At 45.9% G+C, this 18,540-nt stretch overlaps 1 protein-coding gene across 2 annotated transcripts in view; it reads right to left on the bottom strand.

The window, feature by feature from the left end:
- Positions 1-18,540, bottom strand: part of LOC115461237 (RING finger protein 145-like) — a 59,098-nt gene that overhangs the window by 13,977 nt on the left and 26,581 nt on the right. For both annotated transcript variants that reach the window (XM_030190925.1, XM_030190927.1), the window contains exons 5-9: positions 10,703-10,875; positions 10,116-10,256; positions 9,638-9,820; positions 2,663-2,810; positions 2,128-2,484 (exon numbers count right to left, since the gene is read on the bottom strand). In XM_030190925.1, coding sequence (XP_030046785.1) covers positions 2,128-2,484; positions 2,663-2,810; positions 9,638-9,820; positions 10,116-10,256; positions 10,703-10,875 — 1,002 coding nt within the window. The remainder of the gene's footprint in view (positions 1-2,127; positions 2,485-2,662; positions 2,811-9,637; positions 9,821-10,115; positions 10,257-10,702; positions 10,876-18,540) is intronic.

Here is an 18,540-nt window from a genome sequence, read left to right as displayed (position 1 = left end):
AGGACATTGTGCAACGGTGATGGATAGTCGAGGACATCGAGCATCTCCGCCCTCGGCTCATCCACAGTAACCACTGGGAAGGGAATGCTGATAGACATATCCCTGACAAAAGAGGCAAAGGAGAGGCTCTCAGGAGGCGAGAGCTTCCTCTCCGGTGAAGGACTGGGGTCGGAGGGGAGGCCCACAAACTCCTCTAAGGAGAAATATCTGGGGTCCTCCTCCTCCCCCCACGAGGCCTCCTCCTCGGTGTCGGACATGAGCTCTCTCAGCTCAGACCGCAACCGGGCCCGTCTCGACTGCGAGGAACCACGTCCTCGATGATGGCGTCGAGCGGTGGACTCCCGCGCCGGCGGGGACAAAGCTGCCTCCATCGACGGGGACTCCACCTGAGTGGCGGTCGACACCGGTGCCGCAAGCGGCGTCGGAGGCCTCATCACCGGACCAGAGCCCACTGGCGCCTCCATCAACGGCGCCGAGGGCGCAAGCACCCCCGGTGCCGGCAGAGCCTGGCACATCAGCCCTTCCAGGATCCCCGGAAGGATGGCTCGGAGGCACTCGTCTAGGCCCGCTGTCGGGAAAGGCAGGGGGGCTGGTGTGGGTGCCGGTACTGGAAGCTGCTCGGGTCCAGGAGAAGGTACCGAGATACCCGACGACCAGCGCAGCGACACCTCTTCGACCGAGGGGGAATGCTCCTCCCGGCACTGCCGCTTCCTGGGCGTCGAGTCCTCCCTCGATGTCCCAAAGCTGCCAGTCCCGTGTGTCGTGGGCGACCGATGACGGTGCTTTTTGGCCTTCTTCCGATGTCCGTCATCGGCGCTCCGCGGAAGGGACGAGGAGAAGGTGGAGCCCCCATGGCCTCGAGGTATCGGATCCGACAGGGTTCGGTCCCGATGGCCCTGAGCAGCGGGAGTGGCCGGGGCAGACTGCCCGCGCGGCCGCTCACCACCACCGTCGCTGGCAGGTCGCCGGGCCAAAGGTACCTGTGCTCCTGGGGTCGATGCCATAGTCGGCGCCAATGCCGTCGACATCGGTACCGGCACCGAAGACCCAGCCATCAACACCGATGCCGTCGAGGTTGACGTCGAAGGGCCGGCACAAGTTCCAAAAAGATGGTCCCGAAGAACTTGCCTCGCCACCTGCGTCCGCTTCCGTAAGCCGATGCACGTCTTGGAATTATGCTCTGGGCCAAGGCACTGGAGACACCAAGCGTATCAGTCTGCGAGATCTGCCGGACGCACCGACCACACTTCTTGAATCCGATCGGGACCTTCGAGGACATCGACGGAAAAATCGCGTCGAGGAAGTCAAAATCATCGATGGTGGCGGTGAAAAGTACACCCGAAAAAGAAAAGAAACGACCACGCGGCCACAAGGCCGCGACGACGCACCCTCGCGACTAAGAACAACGAGGGAAATCTACTATTGTTTTTTTTTTTTTAAACAAAGAGAAAAAGAAACGCGAACGTGTAACAACAAGAAAAGAAAAAAACGCGGGCTAGGCCGCAATCCGGTTTCCGGGGCTGACTAGGAGAGGGATGAAGACACGTCTCTCTCCAGCGCGGAAAGGAAAAAAACTGAGCGGAAACGGTCACGCACGGGCGGGAAGACGGCCGCGCATGTGTGGTGGGCGAGCCCTACGTGCGGGACCCCCCGCGAAGTTTTTTTCTGGTCAGAGGGGGCTGCCGTGGACGTCAACCCAGTCGTGAGAACAAGCAGCCTGCTTGTCCTCGGAGAAACATCTTTTGGATAATATTGACATGAGTTAGAATGGAAAAGTGAAGGTGGAGTTCTTAATACTTTTTGTGCCATATCTATCATCACTTCCCTTGTTACCACTTTACACCACAGCACCCTTGGTTTCTATTTCTTTCCTTTCCAAAGAGAGTAAAAAAAGTTGTCTTTTTTGCAGAATTCCATTTGTAGTACAGATGTAAGAGGCTACACTGGTCCTGAATTCTCAGTGAAGAATCTAACTTTACTCAGGGTAATACATGTTCTAGAACTCTAAAATGAAAGCAAATGATGGAGAATATGAACACTGTTTCTCCAGACATAAGGCTTTAAAGGTTTCTATTCTAATATATGAACTTTAAATATAGCAGCCAAAATAGGGTCAGTAGCAGTTACCTGGAAGCAGATTGCACAGATATCATTGTGGGCCTGTAGCTGCCCTCTGGTGGCCTTGGGGAGTAAACCGATCTTCTTTGCTGCCTCCCGGCGCAAGAGAAAACTCTTCCACCCAGACTGGGCCCGCAGCCACACATTGAAATACGAGTGGATGATGATCACAGAGGCACCCATCCAACTCCATTCACCAAAGAGGGATTCCCAAATGCCATAACCAACCACGCAGACGGCCACCAGGAACTCCAGCACCCGGCTCACTGCATTCACACAGTAGATGATCTCATCCATCTTCTCCAGCGGTCTGTCCTGGAAGAGCTCCACCATGAACAGAACATAGATGAAAATGGTTCCCATCACCTGCAAGAATGGTGGGTAGGAATAGCAGAACACACTCAAGAGAAAGTTGGAGACTGCATGTGTGTCTTACATACAAAATTCTGCAACAGCACACCAGGGCCAAGTCTAGAATCAGGACAGCCCATCCAAGACCCAGATTTAGTTTCTATAAGGTGTGCAAACTGAGGCAGTTGTTTACCTGCAAGGATGTGAGCATACAGCTGGAGACCAGAATCAGCAACCAGAAATCCATGTGGAAAAAATGGGATATCTTATATGCCATAAAGCAGGGAAAAATCAATAGAAACATGCACATGCTGATGCCACGAAAATGTTTCCAGGGGCTCCTAGGAAGAAGAAATGATAAACATGATGTCTTGGATGTACAAGTTAAGGCCGAAAGGAACTGAAAATGCCAGACACCAGGGTATATGGCTACAGCAAAGTAAGATGTTTCTATGGGGGAAAAAAAAACTGTTGTGTGTCATGTTACAATGGGTTAAAACAACTTTCTAAAGCATTTGTCCTTCCCTCTGTCACAAAAGCTGAAGCCAAATATATTGCACCCTCAACTTCCCTTTCTTGATTGGGTCTGCCAGATTTAATGCACTTCAGTTGTGGCTGGGATTTATTGTGAAAAGTCTTTAAGTATTTAACAACCTGAGCAAATGACCAGCTATGACAACTTGCTTGAGTTCTGGCAGACATGTCTAAAACAATACTGCAGTGATGTAGCAAGCATAGGGATTCTGCTAACTCCTGCTTCACTAGCCTCAATGTGACTCTTAACAAACCCTCTGATATTGCAAGCACCAAGATAAAATACTAACACCAACACCAGTCAGCGGCCTGCTGAAGGTACAAGCCAAAGGTGAAACTCCCTATAGTACAGTCATTAGTTCTTTGTTCAGTTTATAGGTTTATTATAAATCTCATGAATTTATGTAAGGTTTCATTGTATAAATGCTAAGTTTTCCTATTCCAACAGTAGGAGAAAGGGGTTACTGCTCTAAGTTTTCTAAGAAGGAATGTGTTCTCTAAGTAACTAGAAGGATTGTTTGTGTACCTGAGCCATGGACCATCCAATTGTTTTAGTTTAAAACAACTATACATAACATAGTAACATAGTAGATGACAGCAGAAAAAGACCTGCACGGTCCATCCAGTCTGCCCAACAAGATAACTCATATGTGCTACTTTTAGTGTATAGCAGGGGCGTAGCAACGGGTGGGCCTGGCTGGGCCCAGGCCCACCCAATTTCAGCCCAGGCCCGCCCAGCGCCAGCTCCCATTGCCGGCCACTGCTGCTTTTCCTGTTGAGCAGCAGGGCTGGCGCTACAAAAAGAAGAAGCGCTAACGCTAAGGACAAAAAATGTTAAAAAATAAAAAGCGCGGCACTGGCAGGCACTGTCTAGGCAGCCTTGAGGCATTGGCTGCTGGCTCGCAGGCTCCTCCCGTCTCCTACGTCACTGCCCCTGGAGCGACACAGGGGCAGTAACGTAAGAGACGGGAGGAGCCTGCGAGCCAGCAGCCAATGCCTCAAGGCTGCCTAGACAGTGCCTGCCGGTGCCGTGCTTTTTTTTTTAAAACATTTTTTGTCCTTAGCGTTAGCGCTTCTTCTTTTTGTAGCGCCGGCCCTGCTGCTCAACAGGAAAAGCAGCAGTGGCCGGCAATGGGAGCTGGGGCTGGCGCTGGCATGCAGGGCGGGCCTCGAGGAAAGAGAAAAGAGGGAAAACATGGAAGGATGGGGAGAAAAGAGGGAAAACAGATGGAAGGGTGGCAGAGAAAGAGGGAAAACATGGAAGGATGGGGGAAAGAGGGAAAACAGATGGAAGGATGGCAGAGAATGAGGGAAAACATGGAAGGATGGGGAAAAAAGAGGGAAAACATGGAAGGATGGGGAGAAAGAGGGAAAACAGATGGAAGGATGGGGAGAAAAGAGGGAAGGCAGATGGAAGGATGGCAGAGAAAGAGGGAAAACATGGAAGGATGGGGAGAAAGAGGGAAACAGATGGAAGGATGGGGAGGAAAGAGGGAAAACAGATGGAAGGATGGGGAGAAAAGAGGGAAAACAGATGGAAGGATGGGGAGAAAGAGGGAAAACAGATGGAAGGATGGCAGAGAATGAGGGAAAACATGGAAGGATGGGGAGAAAGAGGGTAAACATGGAAGGATGGGGAGAAAAGAGGGAAAACAGATGGAAGGATGGCAGAGAAAGAGGGAAAACAGATGGAAGGATGGGGAGAGAAAGAGGGAAAACGGATGGATGGGGAGAGAGACTCTGGATGGAAGGATGGGGAGAGACTCTGGATGGAAGGATGGGGAGAGAAAGGGGAGATGGATGAAAGGATGCAGAGAGAAAGGGGAGAGACTGGAAGGATGTGGAGAGAGAAGGGACACTGAACAGAAAAGGGTACAGAGATACAGAGACACTGGTCAGAAAGAGGGAGAGAGAGACATTAGATGGAAGGATCAGGAGAGAGGGTAGATGGATGGAAGGATGGGGAGAGAAAGAGGGAAGACGCTGGATGGAAGGGTAGGGAGAAAGAGGTGACACTGGACGGAAGGATGCAGAAAGAAAGATGGGAGACTACTGGAAGGATGGGGAGAGAGAGGGGAGACTGGAAGGATGGGGAGAGAAAGAGGGAAGACGCTGGATGGAAGGGTAGGGAGAAAGAGGTGACACTGGACGGAAGGATGCAGAAAGAAAGAGGGGAGACTACTGGAAGGATGGGGAGAGAGAGGGGAGACTGGAAGGATGGGGAGAGAAAGAGGAGAGCTGCTGGATGGAAAAGGGGAGTAGTGAAAGACTGGAGAATAAGAGGAAGGGGCATGGGGAGAACAAGGGTGAGAAAAAGATGAAAAGCTATAAGTAGATGAAGGAAATTAAAGAATGGATAGTAAGAAAGAATTAAATCAGGACAGAGAGAGAGGCAGAAAAATATTGAAGAAAGCAAAGAAAAAGGAGAGAAAAATGACAAATGGCCAGGAAAACCTGGCAGAAGAGTTAAGCGAATACGAAGGAAAGCAGAATCTAGAGACTGGGAGCGACACAATGAGAAAAAGTAAATGGCCATACAAGAAAGGTAAAGAAAATAATTTTATTTTTAATTTAGGATAAAGTAATATGGTACCTGTGTTAATGAAGTTTCAGAGACCAATACTTCCTTCCTTAGGTCAGGCGAGGATACCGTAACAGCATTATACTGACCTGAGGCAGGAGGTTTTGGCCTCTGAAAGCTCACTGAAAAGGGTGTTAGGCTATTAAATAAATTTTCTGAAATCTGATGCACTGAAAAGCAGCACTTTACCCTGTTTGACAAATGCATCTGATTAGCGTAACTAAATTTTGCTGGGGAAGGGGGGTAGAGAGAAAATTTTGTGCCCACCCACTTTGGGTTCAGGCCCATCCAAAATTGGCAGTCTGGCTACGCCACTGGTGTATAGCCTACTTTGATTTGTACCTGTGCTCTTCAGGGCACAGACTGTATAAGTCTGCCCAGCACTATCCCCTCTCCCAACCACCAGCCCCGCCTGGTGGTTGGGAGGCGAAATTAAAATTACAGCAGAGGGTTAATGCATGTGTATACACTACTATTCCACTGATAACTTAAAAAAAAAAGAACTCTTAATGGATACTAATGAAGACTGAACAGAGGGATTTATTAATGCCTATTCTATCAGCAATAGATAACATTCTTCCAAGTCTGCTTAAAATTATCAAGAGATAGAGGGGTGAATATTAGCTACAGTTTTCCATATTTTGGCAATCCCATTTGAATAAGGTTAATTTTACTGTGAATTGTATTGAAAGTATTGAGGATCTATTTTTAAAAAATTGATAGCTTGTCTTATTCGAGTATTCTGTTGATCTGTACAGCCCTGGATGGCCAGTCCTCCTCCTCTTTAACTTCACTGAATTTCAGCTTTTAATATTTAGCTTTGTTCCCAGTAGCTCAGAGCAGATTACAATTAAGAGCAAGTTACAACATTAAAATTAAAAAGTGCATACTAAACCGTAAACACAAACACAGTCAAACAATTAGATCACAGAGCAGATTTACATCTAGCCCACCAACATATCCAACCTAATACACAAACAGACTAGGAATACAGAGGCATCTATTAGAAAGGATGCACAAATCAGAACCAAGATATCCAGGTTAGGATGTCTCAAGTTTTGCTACTATTCTAGCACAGGATCTGCCAACGTAGATAAATTGCATCAATGAATGGATGTGTATCTGCCAGTTACATGTGGCGGGAGCATCCATTTTACAACCATACATATCTAAAATGTCAGCAGGATAGCACAGCAACAAAAAGGTATATATTGTTATTTCAGAACACAGACATCTATGCTTTCCAAAACTGTCACAGAGGCTGAAATCCTTTGCCAGTTGCTTTTGGGGGGGGGGGGAGGGAGACATTGGGAGATTGGGAGCCCACTCCTAATCCCTCAAGGAAAGCACTGCACACAATGAGCAACTTTCCCCCACATTAACATTGCCAGGGGCAGGTGTAAATTCTGGCAATGTTGCTGGACATACAAGTGCATTCCCCTTCTGACATAGGGAATGCAGTTGTAATATTTTCACTCAGCCCAAAACAGGCCCAGACCACCTCACTTGGCCACATGCATATTCCAGAAATCTGAAATTAGGTTTTAGACATACATGCAATATGTACATCTAAATGCCAGTTTATGCACATTCAAAACGTTAATTGTGCTTCTAAAATAAACACGATAATGTATTCCCTAATCAGAACTCTCCTTCAACTCTAACCTTCACAATAGTACTTTTGAAACAAATAAGTTTTAATGGTGTACCAAAATATCCAGTAGTCTTTCATACCAGGCTGCATAAGAACAGAGTTCTCTACTGGAAGAAATGTATCAAAAGTCAATTTAAAATGCACATTGTGTTGGGTAGGCTAAAGCAGGATATCCACGTGATCATACCAGAATAATACCTGGGAATTCCAGTAGCAGAAGAGCTACTTGATTTTATTTCACAGGTTTCTATTTTGTGTCCCAAACAGTTACTTATGGGTTTTTAAAGTCTATATTGATACCCCATATTCTGATTTGTGTAAATTGTTTATTGATAGTATGGGGCTCATTTTCGAACGAGAAAAACATCCAAAAAGTGTCATAAAGCAGCATTTGGTTGAGTTTCTTCTCAAAACGTCCAAATCAGTATTTTCAAAACCTATTTTGCAGATCTTTATCTATGCAATTCATCTGCAGTGCAACCAAATCACAAGGGGGGTGGTGCTAAGGACATTCCTAACACTTGGATGTTTTACAGCCATAATGGAACAAAATGAACATATCTAGGGCTGAAACTTCAACATTTTGGTCTAGACCTGTTTTCAGAATGAATAAGGCACAAAAAGGTGCCCTAAATGACCAGATGACCATTTAAGGGAATCAGAGATGATCCCCCTTACTCCCCCAGTTGTCACTGACACCCCTCTCCCACCCCCACCCCAAAAGATGTGATTAAAAATATTATTTACCAGCCTCTATGACAACTTCAGATGTTATAGCCTGGTCTATTAGCGCAGCAAGCAAGTCCCTGTAGTAGCGTAGTGGTCAGTGACTATAAAGAGGAAGACCCAGACCCATAACCCACTCTACCTGTTACACTTGTGGTGGAAAGTATGAGCCCTTCCACACTCCACCAAAGCCTACTGTACCCACATATAGGTGACCCCTTCACCCAAAAGGGCTATTGTAGTGGTGTACAGTTGGGTACAGTAAGTTTTTGGTGGGTTTGGAGGGCTCAGCATACAGTATACGGAAGTAAAAGTGAGATGTGTACCTGGGAAGCTTTTATATTGCCCTCCTGGGATGTCTGGGTGGCCAGTCTACTAAGAATTCTGGCTCCTCCTACATCCCAATGGCTTGATTTTCTACGTTTTTCACTTGGACTTTTTTCCCCCGAAAATGGCCCAAAAAGATAAACGCACAGAACACGAAAACATCTTGCATGCAGCCAAATTAAAAACAAAAAAGAAAGAAAGATGTTTTGCTGTTTTGAAAATGGCCATTATTTCCTATTCACATTTGGGAAATTTAGTGTAAAATATTCAAAGTCCGACTTAAGACGTCATATCAAAAATGCCCCTCCACACCTGCATTAGGCTTTATTCATCTAATTCAGGGACTCAACCATGTGGCAAGGTATAAACTGAATTTTATTTTTCTTTTTTACACCTGGGGACAGGAAGGGGGATGCAGGTAGGTGACCTATATGATTTCCATGCCCTCTAAACAGTTTGATCAATCTCTCTATACAAACACATGATAATCTGTCAGTACACGATTGTAAACTGTAGCTATTTCATTCAGAAAGTGTTTTCATCAGAGAATATCCCTGTGCCAGCTCCTAGATTTAGATTACCTTTTCTCAGTCAGGACAGTTGAGGCTATACTTGCTCTTGGGAATCTAGAACTATCTAGGGCCTTTGATGTTTTGGTTCCAATAAGGATGCAGACCTTCCCACTTTCTCAGAGCTGCTCCTGGTTTAATGATATGCACAGATCTATGAAAATAAACCACCAGAGCAGAAACAGTGAAAAAAAACCAGACTATTTGTGGAAAAGTGGAGGAAGCCATTGAATTAAATAAAAACCTACAATTATGAAGACCAAGCATACCTATTATACAGTCTGCTTTTGCTTATTCAACAATTTAAGTGGTATAGATCATTACTTTGACTACACATTCCTACAAAAAAAAATGCTATAAAACAGGTCACTTTTTAAGCACCATTTATGAGCTTAAATTTATGGAATACTACCACATTTATATGCACAAGTAGCGTACTTAACTGCTATTCTGTAATTACAGACTAAAAAGGCTTAATGCATAATTGCAAGGGGGCGTTCATAGGGGTATGTCAGGCATGGCCAACATTTATGCAGGCAGCTTATGGAACACTGTTATGTGCATAAATGCCGCATTTAGGCATGCCCATTTATGCCAGGCATAGACTTCTGTAACATCCACTTAGTACTTAAAACTGCCATCATTACTATTAACCCATTAGTGCCCAATATTCCCATATTTGGGAACAATATGGGAACATTGGGCACTAATGGGTTAATTAAAAAAAGGAAAGCAGCTGGTCAGAAAGGTAGAGCACACTGCAAGGGACGAGGTTACCTGTTGCGTGAAGCACCAAGAGCCATTATTATGGGATCTGCAATCTCAATCATAGATTGCAGGGTGGAGGTCACAACAATGAAAAGAATGATGCTGAGGAGGAAGGTCCTCTGGAGAACCTGCAGATCCAACAACCCTGTTTGCAGGGCCAGCAGCAACAGTGTCACTCCCTCTGTCACACCCCTACAAAGACAGAACAGCATGCTACGTCAGTGCCACATTACTGCATCAATAGATTTTGCCTCATTCAAGGATCAATTCACTTTCTCCCATTCTGCATCTATGGAAAAGTCCTTGATAAATAAGAACCCTTAGTGCCACTCCCTCTGTTCCATACACTGCATAAGAACTTCGTCACAAGGACCAGTTCTGTAGCACTCATTTCTTTTGAAAACTATACATGTCAGAAAAGGAATTCTGTTCAATTAAATATGTCAGTTTCCACTGCTAGCATTCAGGACTGTAAGTGCGGCCTTACCTGTGCATGACATTGCCATTCTGGAAGGCACTGTATCCCATGAGATAGAACTTGCAAAGGGTGAGCATCCCCAGAGCCAGGTAGGAAACAGTGAAGGTCAGGCCAATTAGAGAGTAGGGGGTGCCACAGCACTCTGCAACACTAAGAAGTCAGATCACACACTGACAGTAAGAAGTCAGATCACACACAGACAGTCAAGAGGGAAATAAATTTGTTACAAGTCTCTGAAATGAGAAGCTTAACTTTCACTACAGTTAAAGATTAGAAAATTTTCTGCAGCTCCTTGCAAACAACTACTATCCAAACCCAGATGCTGGAGGAAAAAAAACGTGCATGCTAATCCCCCCCCCTCCTGATTCCATAGATCCAATAGTACTTCTGCAGTTGCTCTTGCCCCATCAGCTCCATAATGACTGTCCCTATCAATCTTGCATCCCATGCTAGATACACTTCTGAACTCCAGCCCTTTCCCTTAAGTAAGACTCATTTAGAGCACTTTCACTCTCCTGCACACATCCCCAGACTCTCTACCATTCACCAATATCCCTCCCCTACTTACTACTAGTCTTGCAAGAACTATGCGTTACCTGTTAAGAAAGACAAAAAGCAGCCCCTGATGATCTAGAAAGCTGGTGCGATATGCCAAGGAATACATCTGAATGGTGAAGAGCACTAGCCAGAAAACAAGAAAGAGAAGGGGGATGGACAGTTGGTTCCAGAGGGACATCACCATGGCCACCAACCGGTACAGCTCCAGCACCTGTAGAGGAAGACAGATGCAAAAACAAAAAAACAGCAGCAACAACATTACAATAATACTGAGGAACATAAAAGAACCCTCAGCAGCACTAACCAAGTGCTCTTTCCAGCATCTAAAATGCTAATGACCTAACCCAATAACTTTCAAAATTTGTATGTGCAACATTGTCAACCATTATCAAAAACTGGAAATGTTTCATGTAGACCTATTTTTCCCAAATAAGCATACAAAGCCAAGTGGGTTGTAAAAAGAATGTCTTTATTTACTTTAAAATATATTTATGTCAATAATGAATAAGCAACCATTGCACCTTCAAATTCATGACAAATACATTGTTCTGTCCCATTTGCATGGAGGCAGATTGTTTGCTGCTTATGTATATACTAGTAAAAAAGGCCCGTTTCAGACACAAATGAAATGGGCGCTAGCAAGGTTTTCCTCGGAGTGTGTTTGTTTGAGAGAGTGTGTGTAATAGTCACTGTGTGAGGGAGAGTGAATGTGCGAGTGTGTGTGTGAGAGAGAGAGAGTGAGACTGGGTGTGAGTGTGTCTGTGAGAGAGAGAGTGTGTATGTGTGAGACTGAGAGCGTGTCCCAGGGCCCCCCTCTCTCTCCCTCCCTGTTCCAGGGTCCTCGCCCCCCCCCTCCTCGTTCACCTCCCAGTTCCAGGGTCTTCTTCACCCACTCCCTCCCAGTTCCAGGGTCGTCCCCCCCCCCCCCCCCCCTCTGTTTGAGTGCCATGGTCATCCCCTCCCTCCCTCTGACTATCAGGCTCTCCTCCGTCCAAGTTTCAGGGTCTCCCCTCTCCTTCGTCCGAGTTTCAGGGTCTCCCCCCCTCCCTCCCTCCCTCCCTCCGAGTTTCAGGGTCGCTCTGCCCCTCCCTCCGAGTTTCAGGGTCCCCCTTCCCTCCCTCCAAGTGTCAGGGTTCCCTCCCTCTGAGTTTCAGGGTTCCCTCCATCCGAGTTTCAGGTTCCCCCCTATATGTGTGTGTGTTGTACAGATTGTTTGGCTTTCAATCTGACGGGCAGCGGGCGTGGTTTCTGTTGGACTGTCAGTCCTTTGTTTTTCTTTCCAGCTGCCGTGGGTGCCGTTTTTGATTGGCAGCGGGCGGGTGAGCTGGCGGTTTCTGTGCTATTTGTTTTGACAGGGCGGGCTGCAGGTCGACTCGCGCTGCTGGGTGGACGGGCTGGCTTTAACGTGCGGGGTGGCGAGCTGCAGGTCGATTCACGCTGCTGTTGCTTGGGCTCTCTGGGTGACGTCATCCGAGGCTTCAGTCCCAGGCACAGCCAATCAGAATGGAGGCAGGGGCCAAGGCAGCTTTATGGAACGTTCATCCTTCCTATATAATAATTTGCACCATGAACGTTCCATGAAGCTGCCTGGGCCCGTGCCTCCATTCTGATTGGCTGTGCCTGGGACTGAAGGCTCGGATGATGTGATCTTGGGAAGCAAATAAAACACTGGGACATTGAAAAAATTACAATTCAAAAATCTATAACAGTTGGGACCACTTGGTAATAGAGATCATAACATGATCAAATTTGACTTTAATAGCTGGAGTGAGGATACAAAAGAAATATATTGTATTGGCATTTAACTTTCAAAAAGGGAGACAATGATAAAATGAGTAACATGATCAAAAAAAAAAAAAAACTAAGAGAAGAAGCTGCAAAGCATATAAAGAGTTTCATTAAGCCTGGACATTGGCCAAAAATATTTATTAGAATTTATTTACTGCCTTTTGAACGAATTCACTCAAGGTGGTGTACAGTAAGAATAGATCAAACATGAGAAACAGACAATTACAGCAGTAAAAATATTCAAAAACAATACAAAGTACGGCATGGTATACTATTACACTGTCAACACAATACGTAAGAGAACATTATAACTGATAGCGAAGGGTAAAACAAAGATGTAACGTATAGAAGGGTTTGAGAAAACAATTTTATGCAATGTATTAAGCTCTCATATTCATTGCCAGAAGATGTGGTAAAAGCAGGTAGCATATCTGGGTTCAAAAAAGCTTTGTACATGTTCCTGTAAGAAAACTCCATAAACCACTATTAAAGGTAGACTTGGGGAAAGCCACTACTTATCCCTTGGAGTGATCAACATGGAATACTGCTTCTTTCAGGGATCCTACCACGTACGTGTGACCTGGTTGGCTACTGTTGGAAACAGGATGCTGGGTTTACCAATTATGGCAGTACGGCATTACGGCTGGGATCTGTACCTCAGAGATCTGTCCTGGGACCTCTTCTTTTCTCCATCTATACTTCATCCCTTGGTACTCTGATCTCATCCCATGGTATTCAGTATCATCTTTATGCTGACGACTCCCAGATTTACCTCTCCACACCAGAAATCTCAGCAGGAATCCAGGCCAAAGTATCAGCCTGCCTCTCTGACACTGCTGCCTGGATGTCTCACCACCATCTGAAACTAAAAATGACCAAGACTAAGCTTCTTATCTTTCCACCTAAACCAACTTCTCCTCTTCTCCCATTCTCTATTTCTGTGGATAACACTCTCATCCTTCCTGTCTCATCAGCTCGTAACCTTGGGGTCATCTTCGACTCCTCCCTCTCCTTCTCTGCACATATTCAACAGACTGCTAAAACCGGTCATTTCTTTCTCTATAATATCACCAAAATTTGCCCTTTCCTCTCTGAGCACACTACCAGAACCCTCATCCACACTCTTATCTCTCGCTTAGACTATTGCAACTTGCTTCTCATAGGTCTCCCACTTAGCCATCTTCTCTCCTCTTCAATCTTTCAAAATTCTGCTGCACGACTAATATTCCGCCAATGTCGCTATGCTCATATTAGCCCTCTCCTCAAGTCACTTCACTGGCTCCCTATCCATTTCTGCATACAGTTCAAACTCTCGTATTGATTTATAAGTGCATTCACTCTACAGCTCCTCAGTACCTCTCCATTCTCATCTCTCCCTACACTCCTCCCCGGGAACTCCGTTCACTGGGTAAATCTCTCTTATCTGCACCCTTCTCCTCCACCGCTAAACTCCAGACTCTGTTCCTTTTATCTTGCTGCACCATATGTTTAGAATAGACTTCCTGAGCTGGTACATCAAGCTCCATCTCTGGCCGTCTTCAAATCTAAGCTAAAAGCCCACCTTTTTGATGCTGCTTTTAACTCCTAACCCTTATTCACTTGTTCAGAACCCTTATTTTATCATCCTCACTTTAATATTCCCTTATCTCTTATTTGTCTTGTTTGTCTGTCTTAATTAGATTGTAAGCTCTGTTGAGCAGGGACTGTCTCTTTGTGTTCAAGTGTACAGCGCTGCATACGTCTAGTAGCGCTATAGAAATGATAAGTAGTAGTAGTAGTATATTACAGTTTTCTGAATACTCTGCAGATTTATCTGTAGAAGAGCTATTCTATAACAAGTTGCTTATATTTATTTATATGTCAACTATGTGACTAACTTACAGAATACTGACATTTAGGTGCTTAAGTTTACAACATCTGGATGCCTAAGTGATATTCTACAAATAAGCACTCAAATGGGGAGGGGGGTGACATTCATATGGGTAGGCCTTAGGCAGAGCAGGCCTCCGTGCCTGATATATTTAAGCACTTCCATTTATACCAGGTCTATGGCAGATGTAAATGGAGGCACCTAAATGTATAGTAATACTGGGCATCAAAATGTACATTAGTATTCAATAAGGGCACCAAGTAATTCATACAGAATAGGCTCTCACCTCCCATTACCAGGGTGCCTAAATGGAGATATCTTGTTAAAGAATTAGCTGAGGAATTAGCTGCAATCTATTGCTGGAAATAAAAAAAAACAGTCACTCTCCAGGGCCATGAATGGCTCTCTCATTCTTAATCAACTCCTACACGAAATTTTTAGATTTCATGGTGTCCAGGAAACTCTCTCTTTCCTAAAGTGTTAGTCATCTGTTTTCTTGAAGCCCATGCCACAAACTTATACCGGGCACTAGAGATGGCACATATAAAAATCTTCCATCATCTAAAAGCACCTATTTTAATAAACCAGGGAGAGAGAAAAGTTACAGAAAATAGCTTCAAAATGATATCACAGCCCCCACCAAAATCTAGTGAATGAAGAGACTCATTTTTGAAACAGAAAAGTGTCCAAAGAAATGGTATAACAGGTAGGTATATGTATTTCTCTCAGAAAAACATCTAAAGCGTATAATCAAACAAAACAAAAAACGCCCGTCCGCTAGCCACCAAAAAGATGTTGTTCCTAAGGGGGAGGGAGGAGCATTTCGTGGGCATGACATAGGCGGTGTTAAGTAATGAACGTTTATTGCCAATAACAGATAGCAAAATGACTTCCTGGGGGCGGAAAGAAGAAAACCTGGAATGAGACCTACTTTAAAAGAATCTAGGGCACTGGTTCCCAAATCTGGCCCTGGAGGCACCCCAGACAGTCACGTTTTCAGAATATCCACAATGAATATTCATGAGATTTGAATGCAGTGCATTCAAATCTCTCTCATAAATATTTATTTTGGATATCCTGAAAACCTGACAGGCCAGGGTGCCTCCAGGACCAGGTTTAGGAATCACTGGTCTACAGTAACGCTAAACATATCTTTAGACAGACCCTGCTAGAGGAGGGACAGCAACTACAGCAGTAGCAGCCAGACCCAAAGATAAGGAGCCCCACCTACACATATATACACGCAGAGCTAACAATGGGAGCATACCAGGTGGGGATCAGAGCCAAAGACTCATTCTTACCAATTTTCAGTAAAGGTAAGTGCACTATTTGTGTGTAGCTTTCCCTCCGAACAGATATCTGTTGGCAGCATCAGTATAGGTGGGCAGTATGCCCCATACTGTGACCCACAATGATGCTTCTGTGATCTGCTTTGTACTCTTATGTCCAGGTAACTGTAGCTACATTAGAGTATAATCGACTTTGGTCATTTCACCTTCAAAGCCTTCTCTAAATCCCCAGAGGTACAATGGCTGAGCTAATGGTTGTAGGGCATCTGGAAGTGGGGTCCTTCCTGAGCCGAGTCAAGAGGTCAGATATTGCCCTGCCAGGTCCTATGGACAGGCCAGGCCCTCTGTTGGCCCTAAATTCCCTGCACATGTCTCTCAAACATTTGTCTTAGCCATCACCTCGCCAACAGAAAGGTCAGCCTGACCCTAGGTCCTGGCAGGGCAATATCCGACCTAATGACTTAGTTTGGGAACAGCTCCACTCCCAGATACCCTACAGCCACGATCTGGGAGAATGGAGTGGAAGGCCTGCATAGGCGAGATAGGTAGCAGCTTGTATAGACCTTATACCTGTGTCAAGTGCTGGCCCTAAGATATTTGCCATCACCTAATTTTTGACTATTGGAGGCATAGCAAGATGGTTTGGGGTATGGTCCGAGATCCTGGGGGGGGGGGCAAGATGGAGTCCACAGGGCCGCCTTCTGCTGCAGGGTCCATCAGATTCTGCTCTATTAGCGCAGTTGTCTGGTGGAGCATGTAACATTCAGAGGGGACTGCTCCAATTGTGGTCACCAAGGTCCATTTGGACAATTCTCTCTCCATCTGTTACCCCAACCCCTCCCCTCCCCTCTCCGGTTCTGCAGTCTCCTTTTCCCAGGGATTGGTTAGTAGTGTCTAAACCACAAGAACTTTCAGCCTTGCGTTTTATGAAAAGAACACTTTTTTTTTTCACAGAGTGAAGACACAGACTTTTGCTTGCAAACGACTGAAAACATTATATTTGGAACAATATAAAACTCAAAACTATGTATAGTGGTGATTGTCCATTTGCTTTATTGAGGCTGTCGCCGCTCCTCATGGAGCATCCTTAGTTCTGCCACCATCTGGCCCAGTAGTTCTCGTTGCATCATCAACTCCTGCTGCAAGTCTCTGCGCAAGGCTGACTTGCAGCTGGAGCTGGACTAGGGTGTCCGGTTGGGTGGGCCCACCAGCAGGTGTGGCAGCCATTTCAGGCCAGGGCTCAGCTATTAGACCCTCCAGCATAGCTGCTGGCGAGGGAGGAGGGCCTGTTCCGGCACCCCTTCTTCCCCCTCCAGTGGAGGCATGTCCCTTCAGGGGTCCTCCCCCTTCCTAGCCTCCTGATGTTGATAGGGGATTGGCACTCCCAGCGCCAGGGTTCATCTCTACTTCTTCCCATGCCTGGTCGGGGAGTGCTGGTCCAGGGTGTGCTGGTCCTGCACACTGGATAGAATATTTCCTCCTACTTGTTTTAAAAGTATTTCCATGTAACTTCAATTACGAGTCCCCTAGTCTTTGTACTTTTTGAAAGAGTAAAAAATTGATTCACTTTTACCCGTTTGACACCACTCAGGATTTTGTAGACCTCAATCACATCTCCCTTCAGCTGTCTCTTTTCCAAGCTGAACAGTCCTAACCTCTTTAGCCTTTCCTCATATGGGAGGAGTTCCATCCCCTTTATCATTTTGGTCATTCTTCTTTGAATCTTTTCTAATTCCGCTATATCTTTTTTTGAGATACGGTGACCAGAACTGAACGCAATACTCAAGGTGAGGTTGCACCATAGAGCAATACAGAGGTATTATTGTATTCTTGGTCTTATTTGCCATCCCTTTCCTAATAATTCCTAGCATCCTGTTTGCTTTTTTGCCTGCCGCTGCACACTGGGCAGAAGATTTCAGCACATTGACTACAATGTCACCTAGGATCTTTTTCTTGGGAGCTGACTCCCGGGATGGAGCCTCGCATCAGACAACTATGATTTGGATTATTCTACCCTGAGTGAGTAGGCACTGGCTAGGAGGTAGTATAGCACTGCACTGTTGCACGGATGGAGCCATTATTACCATTTTTGTCAGTGTCTGCGTCCCCATGCCTGTGTCCTACAGCTGGCTGGGAGATGACAGGGGACCCTGTTGGAGCCGCCCATCCTTCTGGCCACCTCTGCTGGGATCCCCAGAAGAAAGGCAGTTTCTAGGCATCTATCTGTGGGGTACTCATGCTAGCTCTTTTAGAGCCTTCACTGATGGCAATGGCTGCACATTACCCTGGGGTGGCGGGGGGGGGGGGGGGGGAGGGGGTGTACACATAGGCGGGAGTCTCCATAAGAGGAGGATTGGGGGTCCACTATAATGTGCAGACCTCAGGGGACCCCCGGTTTGGGCCTTGAGGAAAGTGTCTTTTGGCGGCTCAATGTACTTTAGTGAGCTGCTGCCAATGTTCCCATCTGCATGAAGGTGTGGGGAAGGATGCTTGTGGAGGGGGGGAGGGGTCTAGATATGTGCAGGCCCTCCTTTTAGCATTTCATGGTTAGTGGGACCCAAACTTGGATATTCTGTACATTCTGATTTCACCAATGTTTTGTTATTTTTTCTTATAAAAAATTAATATCAGGAATTGCAGCAAAGGGACCACACTATATGTGACCTTGCCTATGTATTTTGCTTACACTTGAGTGGTTCTGTGATCCAGGGACGGGGGGGGGGGGGGGGGGAGCAATGTTTTACACTCACCTTTCCAAGCTGCTCCTTATTGATCTCCATGCCCTCATGGAAACATTGTCTGGAGGCAAGTGGAGGTGGTGGTGCTTCAAGATTTGGTCTCCTATGCCTGAGACACAGGAGAACCAGGAGCTCCAACTCCTGAACGGAGAAATTGGGCTCCCTGCACAGTGACATAGCTGTGCACACTG

The sequence above is a fragment of the Microcaecilia unicolor genome, chromosome 2 (assembly GCF_901765095.1).
Source record: "Microcaecilia unicolor chromosome 2, aMicUni1.1, whole genome shotgun sequence".
NCBI classification, from domain to species: domain Eukaryota; kingdom Metazoa; phylum Chordata; class Amphibia; order Gymnophiona; family Siphonopidae; genus Microcaecilia; species Microcaecilia unicolor.
The sequence above is the reverse complement of the archived record's forward strand: the minus strand, read 5'-3'. Positions and strand labels throughout refer to the sequence as shown.